At 41.5% G+C, this 19552-nt stretch overlaps 2 protein-coding genes and 1 pseudogene across 3 annotated transcripts; 2 read left to right on the top strand and 1 right to left on the bottom strand.

The window, feature by feature from the left end:
* Positions 1–37: 37 nt before the first annotated feature.
* Positions 38–2630, top strand: LOC307261965 (olfactomedin-4-like; annotated as a pseudogene). Its single transcript has 5 exons — positions 38–242; positions 322–494; positions 582–745; positions 1250–1334; positions 2551–2630. The product of its transcript is annotated as an olfactomedin-4-like (transcript).
* On the top strand, positions 1724–8106 carry rps6kl1 (ribosomal protein S6 kinase-like 1; the record flags this gene model as incomplete). Its single annotated transcript, XM_080042699.1, has 12 exons — positions 1724–1834; positions 2551–2667; positions 2829–3002; positions 3869–3993; positions 4293–4385; positions 4492–4539; positions 5487–5619; positions 5710–7149; positions 7227–7316; positions 7518–7600; positions 7727–7822; positions 7996–8106. Exons 3-12 carry the CDS (start codon positions 2867–2869, stop codon positions 8104–8106), a joined length of 2355 nt encoding a protein of 784 aa, XP_079898825.1. The 5' UTR covers positions 1724–1834; positions 2551–2667; positions 2829–2866.
* Positions 8107–9445: 1339 nt separating this feature from the next.
* dlst (dihydrolipoamide S-succinyltransferase) lies at positions 9446–17789 on the bottom strand. The gene is made up of 15 exons (XM_080043090.1): positions 17666–17789; positions 16645–16678; positions 16492–16531; positions 16188–16249; positions 16002–16076; positions 15839–15894; positions 15301–15409; positions 14718–14888; positions 14448–14533; positions 14194–14291; positions 11874–12004; positions 11403–11476; positions 11224–11307; positions 10889–11056; positions 9446–9854 (listed from the first exon to the last, which is right to left on the bottom strand). Exons 1-15 carry the CDS (start codon positions 17726–17728, stop codon positions 9720–9722), a joined length of 1386 nt encoding a protein of 461 aa, XP_079899216.1. The 5' UTR covers positions 17729–17789; the 3' UTR covers positions 9446–9719.
* Between the last annotated feature and the right edge of the window lie 1763 nt (positions 17790–19552).

Below are 19552 nucleotides of genomic sequence, written 5' to 3'. Positions count from 1 at the left end.
AATTGTCATGCTGACTTGTGTTTTTTCACTATTTCAGATGACTAGATATAAAGCTAAGTTGGAATTCTATCTGAAGGAACTGAAATACCTGACAGAGAGAGAGTGGCCATGCTGGAAAGCAATCCCGAAGACTACATCAAACTGGACTTTGATCTGCTCAGGATCGAGCTCAGAGAGTTCGAGGCTCTCGTGTCTCAACTCAAACACTCCCTCAACACCTCGTCTCCCGTGTTTGACAGTCTGTAGTATACTGAGGTGAGAGACACATTTTACAACCTGCTCGCAAGAAAAGTGGCTTTTCCTTCTTGTTGGGAATATTAGATTTACATTTGATTTGTGTGTTAATTCCCAGATCTGCAACATGGCCCTCATTGTGAACCAACTGGAGAATTATGACAAGAGCAACCTGGAAGTGATCCGCATTGAGTTCGCTAAGCTGCAGAAGAGGCTGGAGGAGTGCCAGAAGGAGCAGGAGTTCATCAAGCCAGATATCGGTGAGACAATTGTTGGGATGATAGTAGATGATGCTTTGGAAGTCAGATATTGCTAGCCAGTTCTGACATTTTTCTTTTTTTCCCCAGGCAACTGTTATCACACCGGAATCATGAGCGTCAGCAAGCCAATGACGGTCCAAATGAATGTTGATTGGATGGGAGGTTTGTATAATGGGGGCTGGGGAAAAGACTCCAAACCTGTTCAAGGCAATGAATCAATGTATTTCTATGCCAGGTCCAGGCATCCTTCTGTGAATTACTTCTATTTGTTCTCTAACTATGAAAACCTGATTCTGAGGTCTGGCTTAATATACTACAAATTACCAATTGGGTGGAAAGGCACCGGAAACAATTATATTCTTCAAGGTAACACCATTTTTCAAGATTCAGCTATACACTTACTGCCAGTACCAGCACTTTTTTGGAGCTGATGAAAAAGGATTATGGGTAATGGGTAAGACCATTGTTGTTGATAAGGCAGATGACAAATCATTAATTGTTTAGGATGAATGAAAAATATTGTGTTTAAGCCTCTAGTAGGTAATGCTTTTATGTATGTGTGTGAATGGAACACACTAAAGGAACTACACTTGTTTCAAAATTCAGCATTCAAAAGAGTGAACTGTTTTGTTTTGATTTTTTTTTTAAAAGTGTGCAAAATAAAAAATGAGTTAATAAACATTTAAGAATGATATAAAGTAATCATAAACTAGTGTGGTAAATCAGACCCCTATCTGACTGCTTTTTTTGGATAGGTTGCACCATCAGATACATCTTCGTCCCCCTCGTCTCCAATATCCTGCTTCCACCCCCCTTCTGTAAGCCGGCCCTCCCTTGGGGGTAGGAGAGGGGAGTGAGTCTCCTTTGTGCTGTGGTTGGAGCCTGGCTCCATCTGGCACTAAGCACCGAGTCCCAGTAGATTATGGATTCGGTGATCCCTCTATTCACAGACATCTAATAAAAACTGTAATTCATAATCAAAGTATGAGTTGAGTTTTCATGTTGGATTTGACATTTAAAAGATAAACCAAATCCATTTCCAAGTGAAAATCAGGGTTGGAAATGGCCTTCACAAAAACAGTACTGTCTCTTTAAATCGGCCAGCATCTGTCAGGATGAGAGGGGGGAAGTGAGCGCCTTGTGTGAAATGGTACCCTAAAGTGACATCTTGCTCAGCCAATGGGCAGCCTCGCCTGAGCTCTCTCCTCCTCCTTTTGGTCCTGAGAAGAGTGTGTTCAGGCTGCTGTAGACACGGGCTGCTGCTGCTGCTGCTGCTGCTTCTGCTGCTGCTGATGCTGCTGCCCGGGTAGAGGGTCCAGGGCATGCTAGCTGCACATCAGGTACAGTGTGTATTTATGTGCATGAACATCTGCTTTTCTGTGCTTTTGGTTCCTTTAATGTCTACTGCTGATTGCTAAGTCATTGTGCTATGGATGTGCATGTTTAGATGATGATGGATGGTGCTGGAAGAGACAGAGGATGGCATTTTGTGTTTCATAACACTCCTTAGAGGATGTCGCCTCCATGATAGTAACTAGGATGGGCTGTGTGTGCGTGTGTGTATGTGTGTGATGTTTTTTTCATTAGTCTTTGCTGAATTTAGGAAAAGGATCCATTATATTTGACATCAGTGGGAGGGTTTCTAGTTAGCATTAGCCTTCACTGCATGGTAATGCATTTGTATAACACATGTGATTATAAAATAACCTATTTTTCCCTTTGCAGTGATCTATTTCATGTGCTTTGCATGTGTGGGTTGATGTAGTTCGCATACACACACGTTTTTTTGTAGCACATATGACTGGGATAAGATAATACCATATGGGTTTCAACACCTTTTCCATTGTATCCTTTACGTTTCCACCATCCTGTGGTGATGAGTGACATATAGTAGGAAGATGTATTTCACCTGACGACAAATTGCCTCTGTGCTCTGAGTCGCCCACCTGTCATCTTGGACGTTCACGACTGCTACTTTCCATTCATCAGTAATAGTAGGCACAAGCTTGTACTCACTTCCTGTGCCGGAGGTTAACTCCTTGTTTGTCTGGTTTAGATGATCATGCGCTGCCGCACACACCTGAGCCTCAGGGTCACTGGGGGAAGACTCACACCGAGCCCATGGACAAAAGATAGAGATGTGTCCTGCTGTTGATAAGAGCAGGGAGCAAAGGTGAGTCCACAACTAAAAAAAGTCTTTGAATACTATTTAAGAGCCCAACAGCTTCAGATTTAGTTTCTATTTCTAATTTACTGGCGCAGCTCGGTAATGCTTCGACTTTCAGGCATGTTTGAATTGAGTCCAGTTGAATCAGTGGTTTATGCTGTGCTCAGGCCCATCCGGTCCTTGACGGGTCCAAAACAAGGCAGCGATGGCAAAGAGGGATTACCTGGTGGAGGCGGCCAAACAGATCCACATGGCCCTGGACAGTGAGGTCAATGAGGACTACGAGGCAGCTTTCAGCTACTATAAGAACGGGGTGGACTTGCTGCTGAATGGGGTTCAGTGTAAGTGGGAAATGTATGGTCTTTCACGCAAGTATTTAAAGGGATAGTTCAGTATTTTTTGAAGTGGGGTTGTATGAGGTACTTAGGCATAGTTAATGGTTTACCTTATGGAGATAGCTGTCAATGTAGTCACTATGAGGAGATAGGGGATCCATTCAATTGTATGCTAAAATGAGCAGCCTTAGTTTCGCACCAGAGAGCAGTTTTTTTTCTTTTTCTTGTGACTCTTTAATAATCCGCAGTAGCCCTGAGTCGAGCAGCTGATTGGTGGAGTGAATCAAAAAATGAACGGCTGTCTGGCGTCAAACTAAAGCCGTGGACCAAATCTCAGTTTGGCGTACAATTGAACGTATATTTAGGTTTAAGTTTCAGTAAACATATATATATATGTGGAGAAAAAAAGGTTTTCTTCTGGCCTCCTCTGCTTCTGCGACATCTACCCTAAACTCCTTACAGTGACTTCACTGATCGCCTTGTCCATAAGGTAACATATTAACTTTGCTTAAGTGCCCCATACAACCCCATCCTCAAAAATACTGAACTATCCATTTAAGGCATACTGTATGTGACTGTGAATGGGGAATTTGAGATAAGGCGTGTTTGCACAAGACACGTGATGGGGACATGTGGACCAGAATAAAAACAGGAAGTCACAAAGCATAGATGAAAGACAGATCTCCTTGCTGCTGGCCAGATAGTATTTCCCCCCACAGTGTCAATAGTAAACTGTGTCTCACCAATCATTGTCCTAGAAAACAGCTAAGGTTGAGTCAGAACAGCGTCTTGTCTGTCACATCTTCACATAGCTACAGTACTTTTTATTTATTTTTTATTGGTGTCTGAGAGAGAGCCTACCTTTTTTACAGTGGACCCAAACAAGGAGCGTCGGGAGGCTGTAAAAAGGAAGACGACCCAGTATCTAAAGAGAGCTGAAGAAATCTTCATAACACATCTGCAGGACAACCTCGGGAAGGGAAGCTCTCATTTGGGGGTAAGACAGTCATCCTTTGCTAACGTTTACAAAAACACAAAAATGTCAATCTCGCTTCAAAGTCTTATTTTCTCTAAACTTATGTGTAATTTTAGTGCGGGGTTGAGACATTTTCAGTGATATTAGATATGTCGCAATTAGAGAACATAAAGGAGCATCTCCTGTATTGCATTTTGCACGAGATGAAACATTACCAGTGTTTTTGTGTCTCACACTACACCTTATTCATCTTGAATATTGTGGGACAATATGTGCTTCATTGTACTGTGGCTTCTATCGTCCGTGGCTTTCATCACCAGGGTTACAGCAGTCTGAGATTTCGTCCAATCAGACACTTGAGCTCGCCTGTGGAGGACCTGGAGATGTGTAAAGTGGTGGGAGTGACTGATAAGGTGAGACAGACATGTTTGTACTCTAACCCTTCCTACCTGTGGGGTCTTACTATCAAAATCAGCTTTGTGTATTGACATTCATTGTTGTCGTCTTTACATTCCAAAGGTCCTGATTGTCCAAAGTATGGTCAACAAGGAGACCTTTGTTGTAAAGGTGAGCACTCTAAGATCTAAAACATTGAAATTAAAGACAGGTCCATTTGGCCAACATATACAGTATCTTTCTACTGATAGATAGAAATGTTTAGGGGGGTTGTCGTCTGGCAGCAAGCCAGCCTTCCTGTGGCGGGCAAGTCGATGGGAGCTCTCTCCATCCTGTCTCCTTGAGTATCACCCAGCATTGATCTGCCTGAAAGCTCTCACCCTTTTAGCCAGAGCAAGTGCACCTCAAATCTCAGTGACTAGTACAGAGTCATGGGAACAGACAGGCGCAAGCAGTCGTTAGTCATTTCTTTTTGTCTTTCATGTCTGATTTAAAGCTACAGTGCGTAAGAGGTAAGTCTTCGGTGTTTGCACACAGATGTTTTTCCCTCTCCGTACATCCAGGTTTTTTCTTAGCAGTATAGAATCAACAACTGAAACATTTCTTGGATGCTTCTCATGATTTTTTTGAGCTCCTGCGCCAGTGTCAGGGGCAATACCGTCTGTAAAGGCTGCTATACTGAGAAATACAGAGAGAGTTGTGTGGAGCTGATAGGCTTAATTATTTTTGTGTCAACTTGTTTGGCTATGGGTTGAATGTAACTGAAATTATTTATTATGAAAAAAATCACGCACTGTAGCTGTAAAGCACCGTTTTTGACTATTTATATGTGCATTTTCCATTTCGAAATAGCTTAGTGCATCATTGTGTGGGGGATACAGCTCAGTGGGTAGGGTGGTGGACCCTCAACTGCATGGTCGGTGGTTCAATCTCCCGTCTCCCTGCCACATGTCCAAGTGTCCCTGGGCAAGACACTGAACCCTAAATTGCTCCCGATAGTTAGCTTGCTCCCTGCGTGGTAGCATCTGCTATCAGTGTATGAATGTGTGCTCCAGTTGGAAGTTGCTTTGGATAAAAGCGTCTGCTAAATGTAATGTAATGTGTTTTCGTTCTTGCAGAGTCTGGTCAAGTCGAGCTGGGAGAGCAGGGACCAATCAACCATCATTCCTCAGGGTGTGCCATACATGGTAAAGCTGCTGAGATACTATGTCAGCGAGGATGCTGTGTACCTGCATCTTGAGCATGTCAAAGGTGAGCTGTGAACAACTGCTCTGCTCTCGGTTATTTTATTCATCGTTGCTCCTTCGTCTGATCGAGTGTTTTCTTCCCCTATCGTCCAAGGTGGGAGGCTCTTCTCTAAGTTGCACAAGCTTAGGAACGAGAAGGCCAAGGAGCACCCAGAATGCTTTGCTTCCGGCCAGCCCAGCATCAAGCTGAAGACCAGCTACACCTCACCCACAATCAGTACAGACTACCAGCACAACAGCAGGGGGAGCGCAGGAGTGATTCCACAGAAAGTAATCGACGAGAGCCCAGACACAGAGTTCCCCACATCATGGGACGAGACTCAGCAGCGACTGGAGAGCTGCGGGACCCACTCCTACATTGAGGAGACGGGCTGTCTGCAGAACACACGATCCGCAGCGTCATTTTACACCAAGCTGGATCAGTTATCTCTGCATTCTGGTCCAGCTAAGACACAGGTCGACACCCGCATCCACCCACCAGCGCCTAGTTTGTGTTTGCCTTCCGGCAAAACTCAGGAACAGCCAGCCCTTCCTCTCTCTTGCGCCCGTGTCAGTCAAGCTCTCGACGCAATGTCGGAACTCCAGAAAAGGAAAGCTGGGATGGGACTGACGGAGTGCAGCTCCCAGTTTGAGGTGGCTTGGAAAGCTGCGGAGCCAGCTCAAAACTGTGAGAACGTAAACCCCTATGCAGTGACTGACAGACAGTTACATAGCACAGAGGGACACACATCACATCATACAAACAAGAACTCATTTACAAAAGCAGGGTCACCAAACAGTGAAAACAATGGTTTGAGCTCCTCCCCCGCCATTTTGCATCTTCCTCTCCATTGCCAAACCCAGATTTGCGGCAGAGCACCATGGGATACCAGTGACTCTCACCAGGGATCTGTTTTGACAGGTACTTCTGCAGATGTGGTCACAGACTCAAAGCAGGACAGGGGCAGCCCCTGCGCAGACGAAAGAAATGGAATGGTAGTCCTCAGGAGCACAGACAGAGCTGTATTTTCTGACCACCACACAGACACGAGGATCACCTCCGAAAGCTCCTGGCGTTCCACTGCTTCCCATTGCCACTTTGTTGCAGGAAAACAGACGCCCCTGGAGTACAAAGGGGAAACGCGGTTCAATGAGGCAAAAGAAGGTGTAGAGGAGGCAAGCGAACTGCTTAGCCCCTGTGAGGAGGTAGCACCCACAAAAGAGAAATCATTTGTGAGCTGGTTCTCCTCCTCTGGGCCTCCTGCAGCCCCAGCCCACAGGAAGACAGAGGATAAAGAGGCTTTGAATAAAACAGAAGGATCGGAGGGGCAGGAGGAAGACCAGCTGATAGAGGTGGATGGCTGGTGCCACCTGCCACGGTTCCCTGTCGAGTCGTCCGGGCCTACAGATAAGGCCATGCAGACCTGCTGGGGGCTTTCTGAAGCAGAGGTGCGTGTCTGGGGTGCTCAGATCCTGCTGGCCCTGGAAAGTCTGCACCAGCAAGGCATCCTGTGTCGGGATCTCAACCCTAGAAATGTTCTGGTCACCAGCAACGGTTAGTTCATTAAATGCCTGTTAATAACTTGCATGGGGTTATACATTTGATTCTGATTGAATATGATGCTTTTACAGGAAAGGTGTGTTTGACATTTTTCGGCCAGTGGAGTGAGGTCCAGTCAGAGATTTGCTCCAAAGCCATGGAGCAGATGTACTGTGCACCAGGTAAAAAGATGTGCATTACTGAAAGTTGAAACTAGTGGTTGAACCTTGGTTTCATCTGCCACCTAGTGGCATGGTTGAGTTAGTCTACTTCATTCTGAATAAGAGGTCCTGTACTGCATAATGGTACTGTATATTAGTGATGTTCAAGAGGAGATTGTTGTGAATGAATGAAACTAAACTAAGCTCATTGTATGATGACAGAAATTGGTGGGGTGTCCAGGGTTACAGAGGCGTGTGATTGGTGGAGTCTCGGTGCTTTGCTGTTTGAACTCCTAACAGGAATGGTAAGTGAAGGCTCTACAATCATGTGTGAAGTCTGCTACTGTGTCATTTTGCACCGTTCCTTCAAAATGTGACACTGGATCATGTTTTTTCTCACACACACACGCGCTATTTCACTGTAACTACAGCCACTGTGGCAGCTCCACCCAGCAGGAATCCACTCCCACACCCAGCTGATCATCCCCGACCACCTGAGCGCTGCAGCTGCGTCTCTGCTCACTGAGGTTAGACCTAAGCTTTGAATCACCCGCAAGGCTTTTTTTGCAAAACATTATGCACAGGGACATTTAATTGCACAACACGAACAAACACACACACACACACACACACACACACACACACACAAAGTGCAATTTAAACTCACTGTATCTCAACTCTCCATTATGCTTATCCCCAGTTGCTTCAGTTCGACTCTGGCTATCGCTTGGGTTCCGGAGGTGGCGGTGTGAGTGACATCAAGTGTCACCCCTTCTTCAGTAGCGTCTCCTGGAAAGCTCTGAGCTGCTAGCAAAGGCGGCTGCTGCTCCTCTGGCCCCTAAGGCATGGCATTGGAATTGAAGTCGAACTTTTATCCCAAATCCAAGCATCCTCGGCCAAACTGGATGCAGCACCAGATCCTGGTCTTCTTTGCAGTTTGTGCTTCCCAAAGTGAAAAAGGCACAATAAAAAAACTGAACACATGAACAAAACTGGTTAAACCAAGTCCCATCCAAAACATCTAAACAAGTGGATTTATTTCACCTCCTATATGATGGGAATTTGAGGTACCTTTGATGCAATTTTGATACATTTACATGTTCTTGTATCCATGCATATTAACTTCATTACCACTGTGCATGAAAACTGACCCCACCTTGGATTAAATTCTGATCATTACAAATGCGTGAATTGTCTGCCATCAAATGTTGTAGAAAAACAAGGATATTAGGCAATAAATGGTTACCTCTTCATTATCCCTGGCATTTTACTCACTTTGTCTTTATGTTTTGTATTTGATCAAATTCTATACAAAGCCCCTAAATATGAGACTGAGATTCGAGGATAATTTTTATCAATCTGGGTGTAAGGTTAGGGGGGCTACAAACGCTAACACAGTAAAATCTTGGGCAGCCAACATCAAACAACTGCACCAAAAGCAAATCTAAGAATACTACACTCCTGTACATTCTAGGTCCTCCTTTATTTTTTATAAAGTTGTTGGCAGTAAGTTTGATGGGGACAAGACTTTTAAGGACTTCACAAATTAGCCTCCTAAAGCTTTAGGAGATTATCTCAACATTAATTGATGAGTGTGACATTTAATAATGCAACTGTAATGTATTTTTTTTCTCCTTTTAGTGAACTAACAATATTCCACAACCCACTTCCATAAGGGGAGAAACTTAGCAAATGCTTCCATTCCTGTATTTTGCATTTAACATCACCTTAGTAAGGTGGTCAAGGTTAATTACTTTTGGTTTGATTTTAATATACAACCCATCCATGCATAATATGCAGGAGATGGATATGTACTATTGATATGAAAGCACAAAGAAGTCCAAAACAAAAACTACAGTAGAGTAATGCAGCTTTTATTGTTTAAAACTGTTTACTTTTCTTAAATAGTCTTTCTTACAACGCATAAAGAGATTTTCCTCTTTTTTTGTGAAACAGATGGCATAAACTCTGAGGATTTCTTCACTTTGGACATTATACAACATTTTGTTTCTTGGTTTCTGGCCCAATAGATGCTAAGTGTTCTTCTTTCAACCAAAATAAGGGAATATACCTATGCTGGTTATGAATGTTTGCCTTTCATCTCACAATAAGTTGAAAATGCATTTATATGTAGAAAATGACATATGGTGTACAAGTTATAGAATCTCCTTTATTTGATCTAGAGACCAGCACCATAGAAACCCCAGACCCTGACAGTTCTCCAAAACAGCACCAAACCTTGCATCACTCCCATCTTACAAATGTCCATGGCACAACTCATCTGCTCTCGAAAATAAAATCCTTTTTGTCTAGTCAACCAATACAACACATCAACTGCATTTACGGTAATGTTCATCTGGGTGAGTACAGCCACTGTTTCGTGTGGGCTGGTTTGTTTGTTTGTGCCTGGAGACGACGAGGGGTTCACATATCAAGGAGCAGCACCCTGGGGTCCTCCACCACTGACTTGATCTTGCGCAGGAAAAGGACGGCCTCTCTTCCATCAATCAGACGATGGTCGTATGTCAGGGCGACATACATCATGGGACGGATCTCCACCTGAACAAAAGAAAATCGTTGTGACCAAATTCTGATACACCCAACAGAATTTGCTAAAAACGACAATAAAATAATGATTGAGATGGTACTTTCCTTTCCCTTTAGATTAGTTTCATTTATTAATATTAATTTTAAAACGCCTGGTCTAATCTATGTCTTTTATTCACACCTCTTTATCCATTATTATAATGCAATAAATGTTACATTAGTGTGGGATTATGTATAGTTGTATATGGGTTGATGTGGATTGCTTGTAATGCACCATCAGGTGCTCAACTAGAATATTGAGAATAATTTCTTGAAAAAAATGTAACAAGGGGTCTCAGAATTGTTGGCAAGTAAAGGACAAGTGTCAAGCTTATTTTAGAAAACTGCTGCTGACTGTCCCTGGGCGAATCCATGCATGTAAGCTTAAAAATACTCCGACCAAAGAATACTGCATATATTTAGCAAACAGTTGGGATGTAGCAAAGGGATTTTTCAAAACAAGCCTATTTATTTAAAAGGGGTTCTCTCTCTGTCAAGTATGTTTTTGAATCACATTTATCAGTCTTTGATCCAATGAAGTTGTTACTTAAACCAATTAATTGCTGAATATTAGAGCTCCAACGATTAATCGACAAATCGATTATTAATCGATTATTAAAATAATCGCCAACTATTTTGATAATCGATTAATCGTTTCAATTAATTTTTTAATAAAAAAATTCCAAATTCTCTGATTTCAGCTTCTCAAATGTGAATATTTTCTGGTTTCTTTAATCCTATTATGACAGTAGACTGAAATGTCTTTGTGTTTTGGACATAAAATTATATTAGAGGACCTCAACATGGGCTTTGGAAAATTGATCAACATTTTTCACCATTTTCTGACATTTTACGGGCCAAAACACTAATCGATTAATAATCGATTAATCGAGAAAATAATCGATAGATTAATCGATTATCAAAATAATCGTTAGTTGCAGCCCTACTGAATATGTTTTTACTTTGTACAATGTTGTGTTTGTGTGTTTAAAATTGAGGAAACAAACCTTGCCACCGATTGCAACAGGTCTGTCAAAGATCCCGTGCATGCCTAAAATAGCAGACTGTGGTGGATTGATTATGGGTGTGCCGAACATGGACCCAAACACGCCGCCATTGCTGATGGTGAAGGTTCCTCCGTCCATGTCCTCAACAGCCAGCTGATTCATACGGGCCTAAGAAAAAACACACATCCACAATTATCCATAACATAATGAGAACATATCATGCTAAGAATGTTCACAACAATTGTAAAAAAATAAAATAAAATAAGATGGAAAAATAAAACATAGGCTAAACACATGACTTCCAATTTGTCATAATATGTAATATAAGAAATCACCTTTTCTCCCAACAAATTGATGGCCTTCTCAATATCAGCAAAATTCATTCCCTCTACATTTCGGAGCACAGGAACCACCAGACCCTGAGAGAGAGAGATCATATAAGTGAATTTTCCAACCTTGGCACTAGGAACAAGTGGGCTAGAAAGCACTTACACTTATCATGCACTTGTATTACCTTTGGCGTGGCCACAGCAACACTTATGTCGACGTAGTCCCTGTACACAATCTCTTTGGTTGTGTCATCAATTACTGGAGAACACAAAAAAAACCATAAAGATCGTACAAGATTTTTTTTTTTAACGTGTATACGGATTAAACTGTTAATCATCACTACATTGGCTACCAAAATGTCCTGTTCACATTTTCACATGGAAGGTAAAACCCACAGACTTTTTTTTACTTGTCAAAAGCTAGCTAGACAGACCACCCCTGCTTCACTGTGGTCTATCTAAGTGGGTCAGGTTTGTCTAAAGCAGCAAATAAGTGAGTGTTGGCTTTGAGGTTTGGCAATGAATATCGAAACTTAAATCGTTTTCTTCACCACACACACACTTGCAGTGACTTGATGTCAGACGTGCAAAGATGTAGTCAAAATGATACCACAAAGTGAGGTTTGTGTCAATCTTTTAAGGTTAAAAGTATATACCGGCATTGACAGCAGGTTGGTCAGCCAGGGCGTAAGCAGCAGCCTTCACAAATGCAGACATGAAGCCCAACTTCATGTTGTGCTTTTTCAGGAAAGCATCTTTGTAACTCTTCCTCAAGTCTGTGATGTTGCTGCAGAAAAACAAAAAAACATTTAGTAATAAAATCCTTTTCAGTCCATTTGACAGGTTTTTAAGTTGGTTACTGCTTTGTTGCTGTATGTTGAAAAGAGCAGCAATTTATAAATTATGTTCATTAAAAACTCATTTATATGAGCTATTTTAAGTGAATCCATTGCCTTTGCTAGAAACAGGTTATCGCACATTTAAATAGAGGCATTAAAGCCACTACGAGTAACATGGCACGTTGGCGTCCCTTTTGGACAAAAGCAGTAGTATTTTTACGACGCCCGCTGTCGCAAAGCTGTTTTCTAGCTCGTGCCAGGCGTGCGAGTGTGAACTGAGAAGGGCGCAATATAGTGCATGTCCGTGTGTTGAAAGTGTGAGGACTCTTTTCGGCTCCGTGAGAGTGGTTTTGACACTGCATCAACTAATGCCAGTCAGTGCTACACACAACTACTCTCTCTCACGGAGCTGAAAGATTACGTGTCCTCACAGAAAGCGAATGAACGAGAGGCGGCAGTTAGTATGGATCACGATGAGGTAATGTGTTTGTGTTGTTGATGTAAATAATGACTATTTCCGATGAATAATGGTTATCTGATGATGGTGAAGCAAAGCAAACTTTGTGTTAGTACCAACCACTCATTCATTTAGGAGTAAACACTGCAGTCTAGTTTCGCTCTCGTGAAATTGTATACGCGTTGCTTGGCAACGCCCTCGTCCCGCCCGTAGCCTATATCACTCTCCCTTTTAGCTTTTCTTCATTGCATTCTCTTTTTTTTTCTTTGATGGTTCAGCCCCGTTATCAGTCATTATGACGACAAATAACTGTCTCAAACAAAGCTCCCGCTCCCCTTCCCTCACCTGGAGGGATAGGCTTCTCAAATCGCGTTGCTGCTCCACACTGAAATCTGCGACCAATACGGATATGTGACCATAGAGCCTGCACGAGCAAACCGAAAATCGGACTGGGTGTGCGACCAGACCAAAAGCAGTAATAAAAACTATATAAAAACGTCTTTCTTTGCACTGATGGTCTCGTTTGCTGTTAAAGGTAATTTATGATTATCAGAGGAAACATGAGGCTGTTTAAAAGATATTTAAATGTTACTCGTAGCCGCTTTAAGGCAAACTAAACTCTAAAATATGATAGAAAACACACCAAGACGCAATAGAAACTTCATGAAAATAGTTCCAAATATTGTTACCCTGATATGACAAACAGGTCAAAAATCAACATAATTCTAAAGGGGGGAAAAAAACTATGCCTTTTATGGCTATAGGAGAAGGCCGTCAGTGATAGCGGTGAATTAAAGCTATTGAAATTGGCCTGCTAATCGTTTCACCATTGCTCATTTTTCTCTTGTATCTCTCTTTTTAATTGTTTGTTTTCCTGTGTCTAACCCTGTTGAAGCTCTAGGGTTTCTCCGCTAACACAATTAGCCCCTCCCAAGACACAGACTCTCCGAGAAAGGAGAGAAGAAGCGATAAAAATCTTCACTTTCTAGAGCCTGTAAATCTTATTGGGCTGTCATAAAAGCCCATATCGGTGGAGGCAGCCCTTCCACTCAGAGCACAGGTCTCTGTGGGCCCCTACAGATGCTCCAGCCTCCTGCTCTGACTAGCTCCTTCGGCTCCAGATGAGCCCTGGCCTGGGAAGTCTTCCTCCAGACCGTCAATGCCAATCTAATTAGGATACATAGAAAACCCTGAATAGCCGAAAGCCGACACCGCACATTTGCGGGGAAAAGAAACCCTCAAAGTGTCCTCTTCAGCACAGGGGGCAAGTGCAGACAATAACATTTCCTTGTAAATTAATAAAACCTGTTTTAACAATTCTTATCTTCGTTTTAGATGGCATTACGACCAAATATTTACATTCCAGTGTTTAAGAGGATATCGGCTTTCAAAAAGCTTTTCCTGTTGGACAGATTCCAATCTATAACCATTTGTGCAAGTGTTGTTTAGGGCTTTTAACACGGATATACACACACAGTATGTTTACTGTACACATACTGCACACAAATGCACACTTTAGAAATACTTTAACAGATTTGGATTCCTACTATCTAAACAGACCTTTTCCCCTAAACGGCTACTTTTTATATGCATTAATGCAGCAGAAAAGACTTCTCGTTTATTACCTAGAATAGCATTGAGGGTTTAATAATGTAGGTCATCTAAATTAGAATATCCCACCTCATGTCGACCTCATTAAATGTAGTCAACATAGCGCAGGTGTTTTGGGCTTCCTTCAGTCTCTGCGCAATTCTCAGTCGCATGCGGTTCATCTTAACCTAAAATAAAAAATAAAATAAAATAAAAAAGAATTAGCAGAGCCGGTAAACAGATTCCAGGTCAGACTCAACTCTAATAGATAATCAGAACAAATCTAGAAGTCATCAGATACACAAAAATATTATTAAGGTGTTGTGGTGATTCATGCACTTTACCCTGCTCTCTGTCCTGGCTGCTTTGGCCCCTGCCTCTGCTGGAGCCGCTGGTGCAGCTTTAGCAGCAGTTGGCTTGATGGCTGAAACTATATGACAAATAGAGAAGCAGTTAGCTGTATCTCCAGACATCCGCTAAGTAAGAACTTGGTGAAAGCCACTGCCTGCAGAAAGCCAAACAATGATTAATCATGTAAGCTAGAGGTCAAGAGCACAGATGTCAAGCCTAACAGTTCTCACATGACACACACTGTCTATCCCATTACAACTAACCTGGTTTGGTGTCCATAGCATGTGCTGGCACAGGTGGCACAGGGGGCATAGTGGTGGGAATGGGGCCCACAGCTGAGGGGGGAGGAGGAGCAGCAGAAGGGGTTGGGAGGACTGCGGCGGCCGGGGCAGGGGCCTCGGCTTTTGGAGCTTCTGCAGCTTTGGGAGCACCGGCTAAAAGAAGCAGAGGTGCACATTATTATAGGGATAATACATACTTAAAGGAATACGTCACCGGAACCGGCATTCTATCATTATAAAATCACTATTATAATATAATGAATCAGGTTTTTCTTCCCTCAGTCTTCCCTTGGCCCAGCTGTCCTGTTAATCCTAACCCTTACTGTGATGTCACAAGAAGGAAACTGTAGGGTTAGACAGTGAGACCATAAAACACTCTTTCTGCCTTTTCTCAGGCTAGGATGATCCGATTAATTTTTTTTTGCACATTTATACTAAATAGGATCTCCGAGTTCAATACACCTTCATATTCCAACTGGTGAAGTCGGTCTTTAAGAACTATGATTTTAATAAGACTATTTTTTGTAAAATTTCTCAATAAAATCAAGATACTTCAGATTCAGACCTCCTTTTCGAAGTTTAAAGAGCGCAGTTCCTCCCTCGACCTTTCCTCCATCGGGGACCAAAAGCTCCTCGATCACGCCAGCAGCAGGAGCGGGAACCTGCACTGATGTCTGATAGCAGGAGGGGAAAAAAATAACTATATGTTTAAAAACTGAAATATTAAAAGATCTGAGGTATTTTAAATTATATATGCTTTGTGATTTGGCTGTTGCCAAATTAATGAATGTATGCTTTCATTTAAGTGAACATTCAAATACAATCGCAAGTTAAATTGTTTTTGTAAAAGCCATTATTGAAAAAAAAAAAAAAAAAAAGTATACACTTAACAGTCATGATTTGCCCTTCTTGTTACCACCAGTCTACCCCAACAAATATGAATATTTACAGATGAGATGGATTGCTTTTAAAAAAACACAACATGCCTTGATTGTTTAGTTCATGGTGTGCCTCACACTCTGAAGGCTTTCACTTTCTTAGGCAAAGTCCAACAGTAAACAGAAATCACAGACACAGGGAACTCATATGACTTTTAGTTTTACCTTATCAGTCTCAATTTCACACACCACCTCATCCTCAGCGACGGTGTCTCCAACAGCTGAAAGGAGAACACTGTTTTAGCATCCGAGCACAACAAGACCACCTTTTTCCTGTATCATAAAACTACTATACAACTCATGTATGTTGATTAATAAACAAAGTTACCTTTCTCCCACCTCACGTCCCCCTCTGTGACAGATTCTGCAAACGCAGGGGTCTTAACTGTGACAACTTCATCTCCTGGAGAGCAAAGACAAATGACAGGAAATGCATTTCTTTACTCCACACATCAGCGGTTGTGCTTAATTTTCAGATAAGTGTAGACATTGAATGCATGTGGCTCTAACATACTGTAGGCTACAGACGTCCTGAAGTACTGGATTTGGAAGATGCTGGACCGGGGATCAGATTTTCTGAAGAAGAAGAAAAATAGAAATCAGGATACTAAAAAAAATAATAAAAAAAGTAAATTTGTAATTTATCATCCAAGAATAAAAAATAAAAAGTTAGGACACTATGTGTGCCAGCACTGACGACTGATGGGCTTAAGACTGTCCATGCCAGAAATAAACAATTCATGCATCAGAATTCTGAAAGCAAAGTTCCTTGTCTCTTCAAAAAGTGTAGTGTTATTTTTATGAATTATTGTACTTACACATTGTTGTTGAAAGGGATATTGTGGCTAACTGATAGACCTGTAAGCAAATGGACAAAAGCGCTGTGTTATTAACTGCTTGTGACAGGACTAACCCATAGCAAAGATTGCAATGAAAGACTTCACATGCTTGAAGAGTAAACACACACATACCTGCAACAGCCCGACGAGCCAACACATTATTGCCCTGTTAAGAGACACAGATTAAGAATTGGAAAATGTCTGATACTTTTTTAGCAGAACAACAACTGTTCCAACATTTTTCAAGCATATAATGTATGGAGAAAAAATAAGCTCACAAGTTGCTATCGAGTGAAATAACGTTGTCCTGCAGTGTTGGTGAAAACATGTTGTACTTGTACTTTTACATAAATAGCACTGGAGCCAACAAAAAGGAGCGAAGTCAGTGTTCTCGGTCAAAGGTCACTTCTAGCTGCTCGACGATGACCTTTGACATAATCAATAACACGATCCGGCAAACAGGTGGCTTGTGTAATTTTTCATTAGAACTTAACCAGCAAATGCATGCGAGATATTGTATTTGAGCAGCTTACTTAACGGCTAATGGTCTATTTGGCTGCGGCTGCAGACAGACCCTTCTCGATAAGCTGACACCAACTGGGACTTTACTCAAAATGACTGACTTTGCTTAGCTTCTAAAGCAGCAGCAAAAAGTTACACTCTGTATGAAAATAAACATTAACTCAAGACTTTCCTTAAATTAGCTAATCTGGGCATTGTTTCCTGTCATTTAACGCTCCCGCATAAAATGACCTCAGCTTGACAGCTAAAAGAGCCTAGCTAACCTACAAGCACATTGAGATCAGTGTGGCTAGCATGTTCTTGCTAGCTAGCAACACACATATATGGTTAGTTTGCTAACTGTTAACTGTACATACACATTGACCAGATATGTAATAATTATTTTAAACATCTTAAACATTCATGTCAACACGCGAACCGATACAAATGACAGATGGTACAGCTTTTAACTTAAATACAAGCTGCAGCAGAGATTTGTGAAAGTGTCATACTGTCCTTGGCTCACAATGTTACGGCCTGCAGCAGCGAGCTAATTCTAATGCTAGCTCTAGCAGAGCTTCAGCCAGCCTACAAACAGCGATGGGTCCTGTCGCGAGGGGCAACGACAACATTGTATCTGCTTGTTGCCTACCTGGCGGATGGCAGAGAGGGAGCGGCCGAAATTCCGGGTGAGACACCGGGAATGGGATAACATGGTGGCCGTGTGACAGTAGCCTGTCAGCGGAAGGTAAACTCCAGTCACACCGTCAGGCGAGGGGAGGGCACGCCAAACAACCGAGGAAGTGGTGTGGGATGAACCAACTGCCCAGAGCAAAGGAGGGGGGACTCCTCACTGTGGACCCCTCTGTGTTGTTTTTATTTATTTCATTGCAGTAGCCCTATAAATAATTCCATTATATTTGGCAACAGCATCACCAGTAATAGATCATTACAAAACGGAGCATACAAATTAGGCTACATAATTAGGCTACATAATTAGGCTACAACCAAATAAATAAATAGGCCTACAATTAAAAAAATATATAATTAAATAGGCTAGCTGTTCTATTAAAATACCTTAAACATGTTTAGTTATTTTTTTTCTTTTGCTGTTCCTTGTGGTGTATATTTCAACGACTGCAGTATAGTCTACAGTTCCAGGTAGGCTATTATTATTATTATTATTATTATTATTATTATTATTATTATTATTATTATTATTATTATTATTATTATTATTATTATTATTATTATTATTATTAAAAAACAATCAGGGCTGTCTCCAATAACAGCTAAGCCTTAATACATTTCCTGGCCAATGCAATAATCTATATAGGCTATAGGGGAGAGTGGCCTAAATTGTGCAACTTTTCACTAAAAGTGACTTTAAAGTAAGGCCTTGACAGTAAAGTCTCCAACTCAAATATGTACATATATTTCAGGGTGTTGTGCATCCATGGCAATAAAAACTTTGGATCTGGAATAAACTGTTGAAGAAATATAGCTTTCGGAAAAAAAGTTGTCTTGATGCACAACTTGCCCCGGTGTGGTGTAAGTTGTGCGGTTGGAGAGAATACCATGGGGTGAATTGTGCCATTGATATATATCTCATAAACTGTAATGCAAGACAAATCCATCAGACAATCACTTATTTACGGTGTATTTAAAGTAAATAGTTGACAAAGATTGAAGGACAATTTTCTTAAACAAGGCCTAGCAGATCTAATGGTTTTACCTGCAAAGCTCACAATGACAAAGTCACCATCATCATCTTTCTGGCCATCTGAACTCTCATCAGTGGTGTCGTTAAGTGGAATTGAGATGTCACTCTCTTCTGAGTTACTGTAGACAATCACTTTCTTTTGGTGACCAGCGTATACAGCCATGCCACTGGCACAACTCTCAGAAATGTACTTTGCACTAGTTGCTCCGTGCTTGTGGAACCAACTGCCATCTGACAAATGTGATTCCCCTACATTTCTGCCTTTAAATCAAGGCTCAAAACCCATATGTACACCCTGGTGTTTCCTCCCCATTAACTATCTTACCTCTGCACTACTATCTGTGTTTATGTGGATGTATGGGCTTTACGTCTTTTATTTTGGTTATTGTTATTTTACCTTCATTGTTTACCTACTGAATGCACTATGCAGCACTTTGGACAGTGCAAACTGTCATAAATGTGCTTTTATAAATACATTTTACTTACTTACTTACTTATAACTCACCCAGGCCCTTTGGCACAAATCACCCCAATCCCAGAAATTTAGATGATAAGCATGATGCAGCAATTTAGGGCTGACATCGTGCTAACTGTATAGACTAAAAATGTAGCATACCAAAGCACTAAAACATGTGTCAAATGTTTTCAAACTTGTCCATAATTGTTCAGACAGAATAATCAAAAAACCTTGATCATGGAAATTTTACTTTGAAAGGCAAAACACAGTTTTTTGATCTTAAATGTGCTTATGTCTTATTCCTTGTGTCTCCCTTCTTTACAGGATGAGTTAAATAGATGGCTCTTCTTAAATATGTG

The sequence above is a fragment of the Ammodytes marinus genome, assembly GCF_949987685.1.
Source record: "Ammodytes marinus genome assembly, chromosome: 15".
Classification (NCBI taxonomy): Eukaryota; Metazoa; Chordata; class Actinopteri; order Uranoscopiformes; family Ammodytidae; genus Ammodytes; species Ammodytes marinus.
This window is presented reverse-complemented; position numbering and strand designations above follow the sequence as displayed.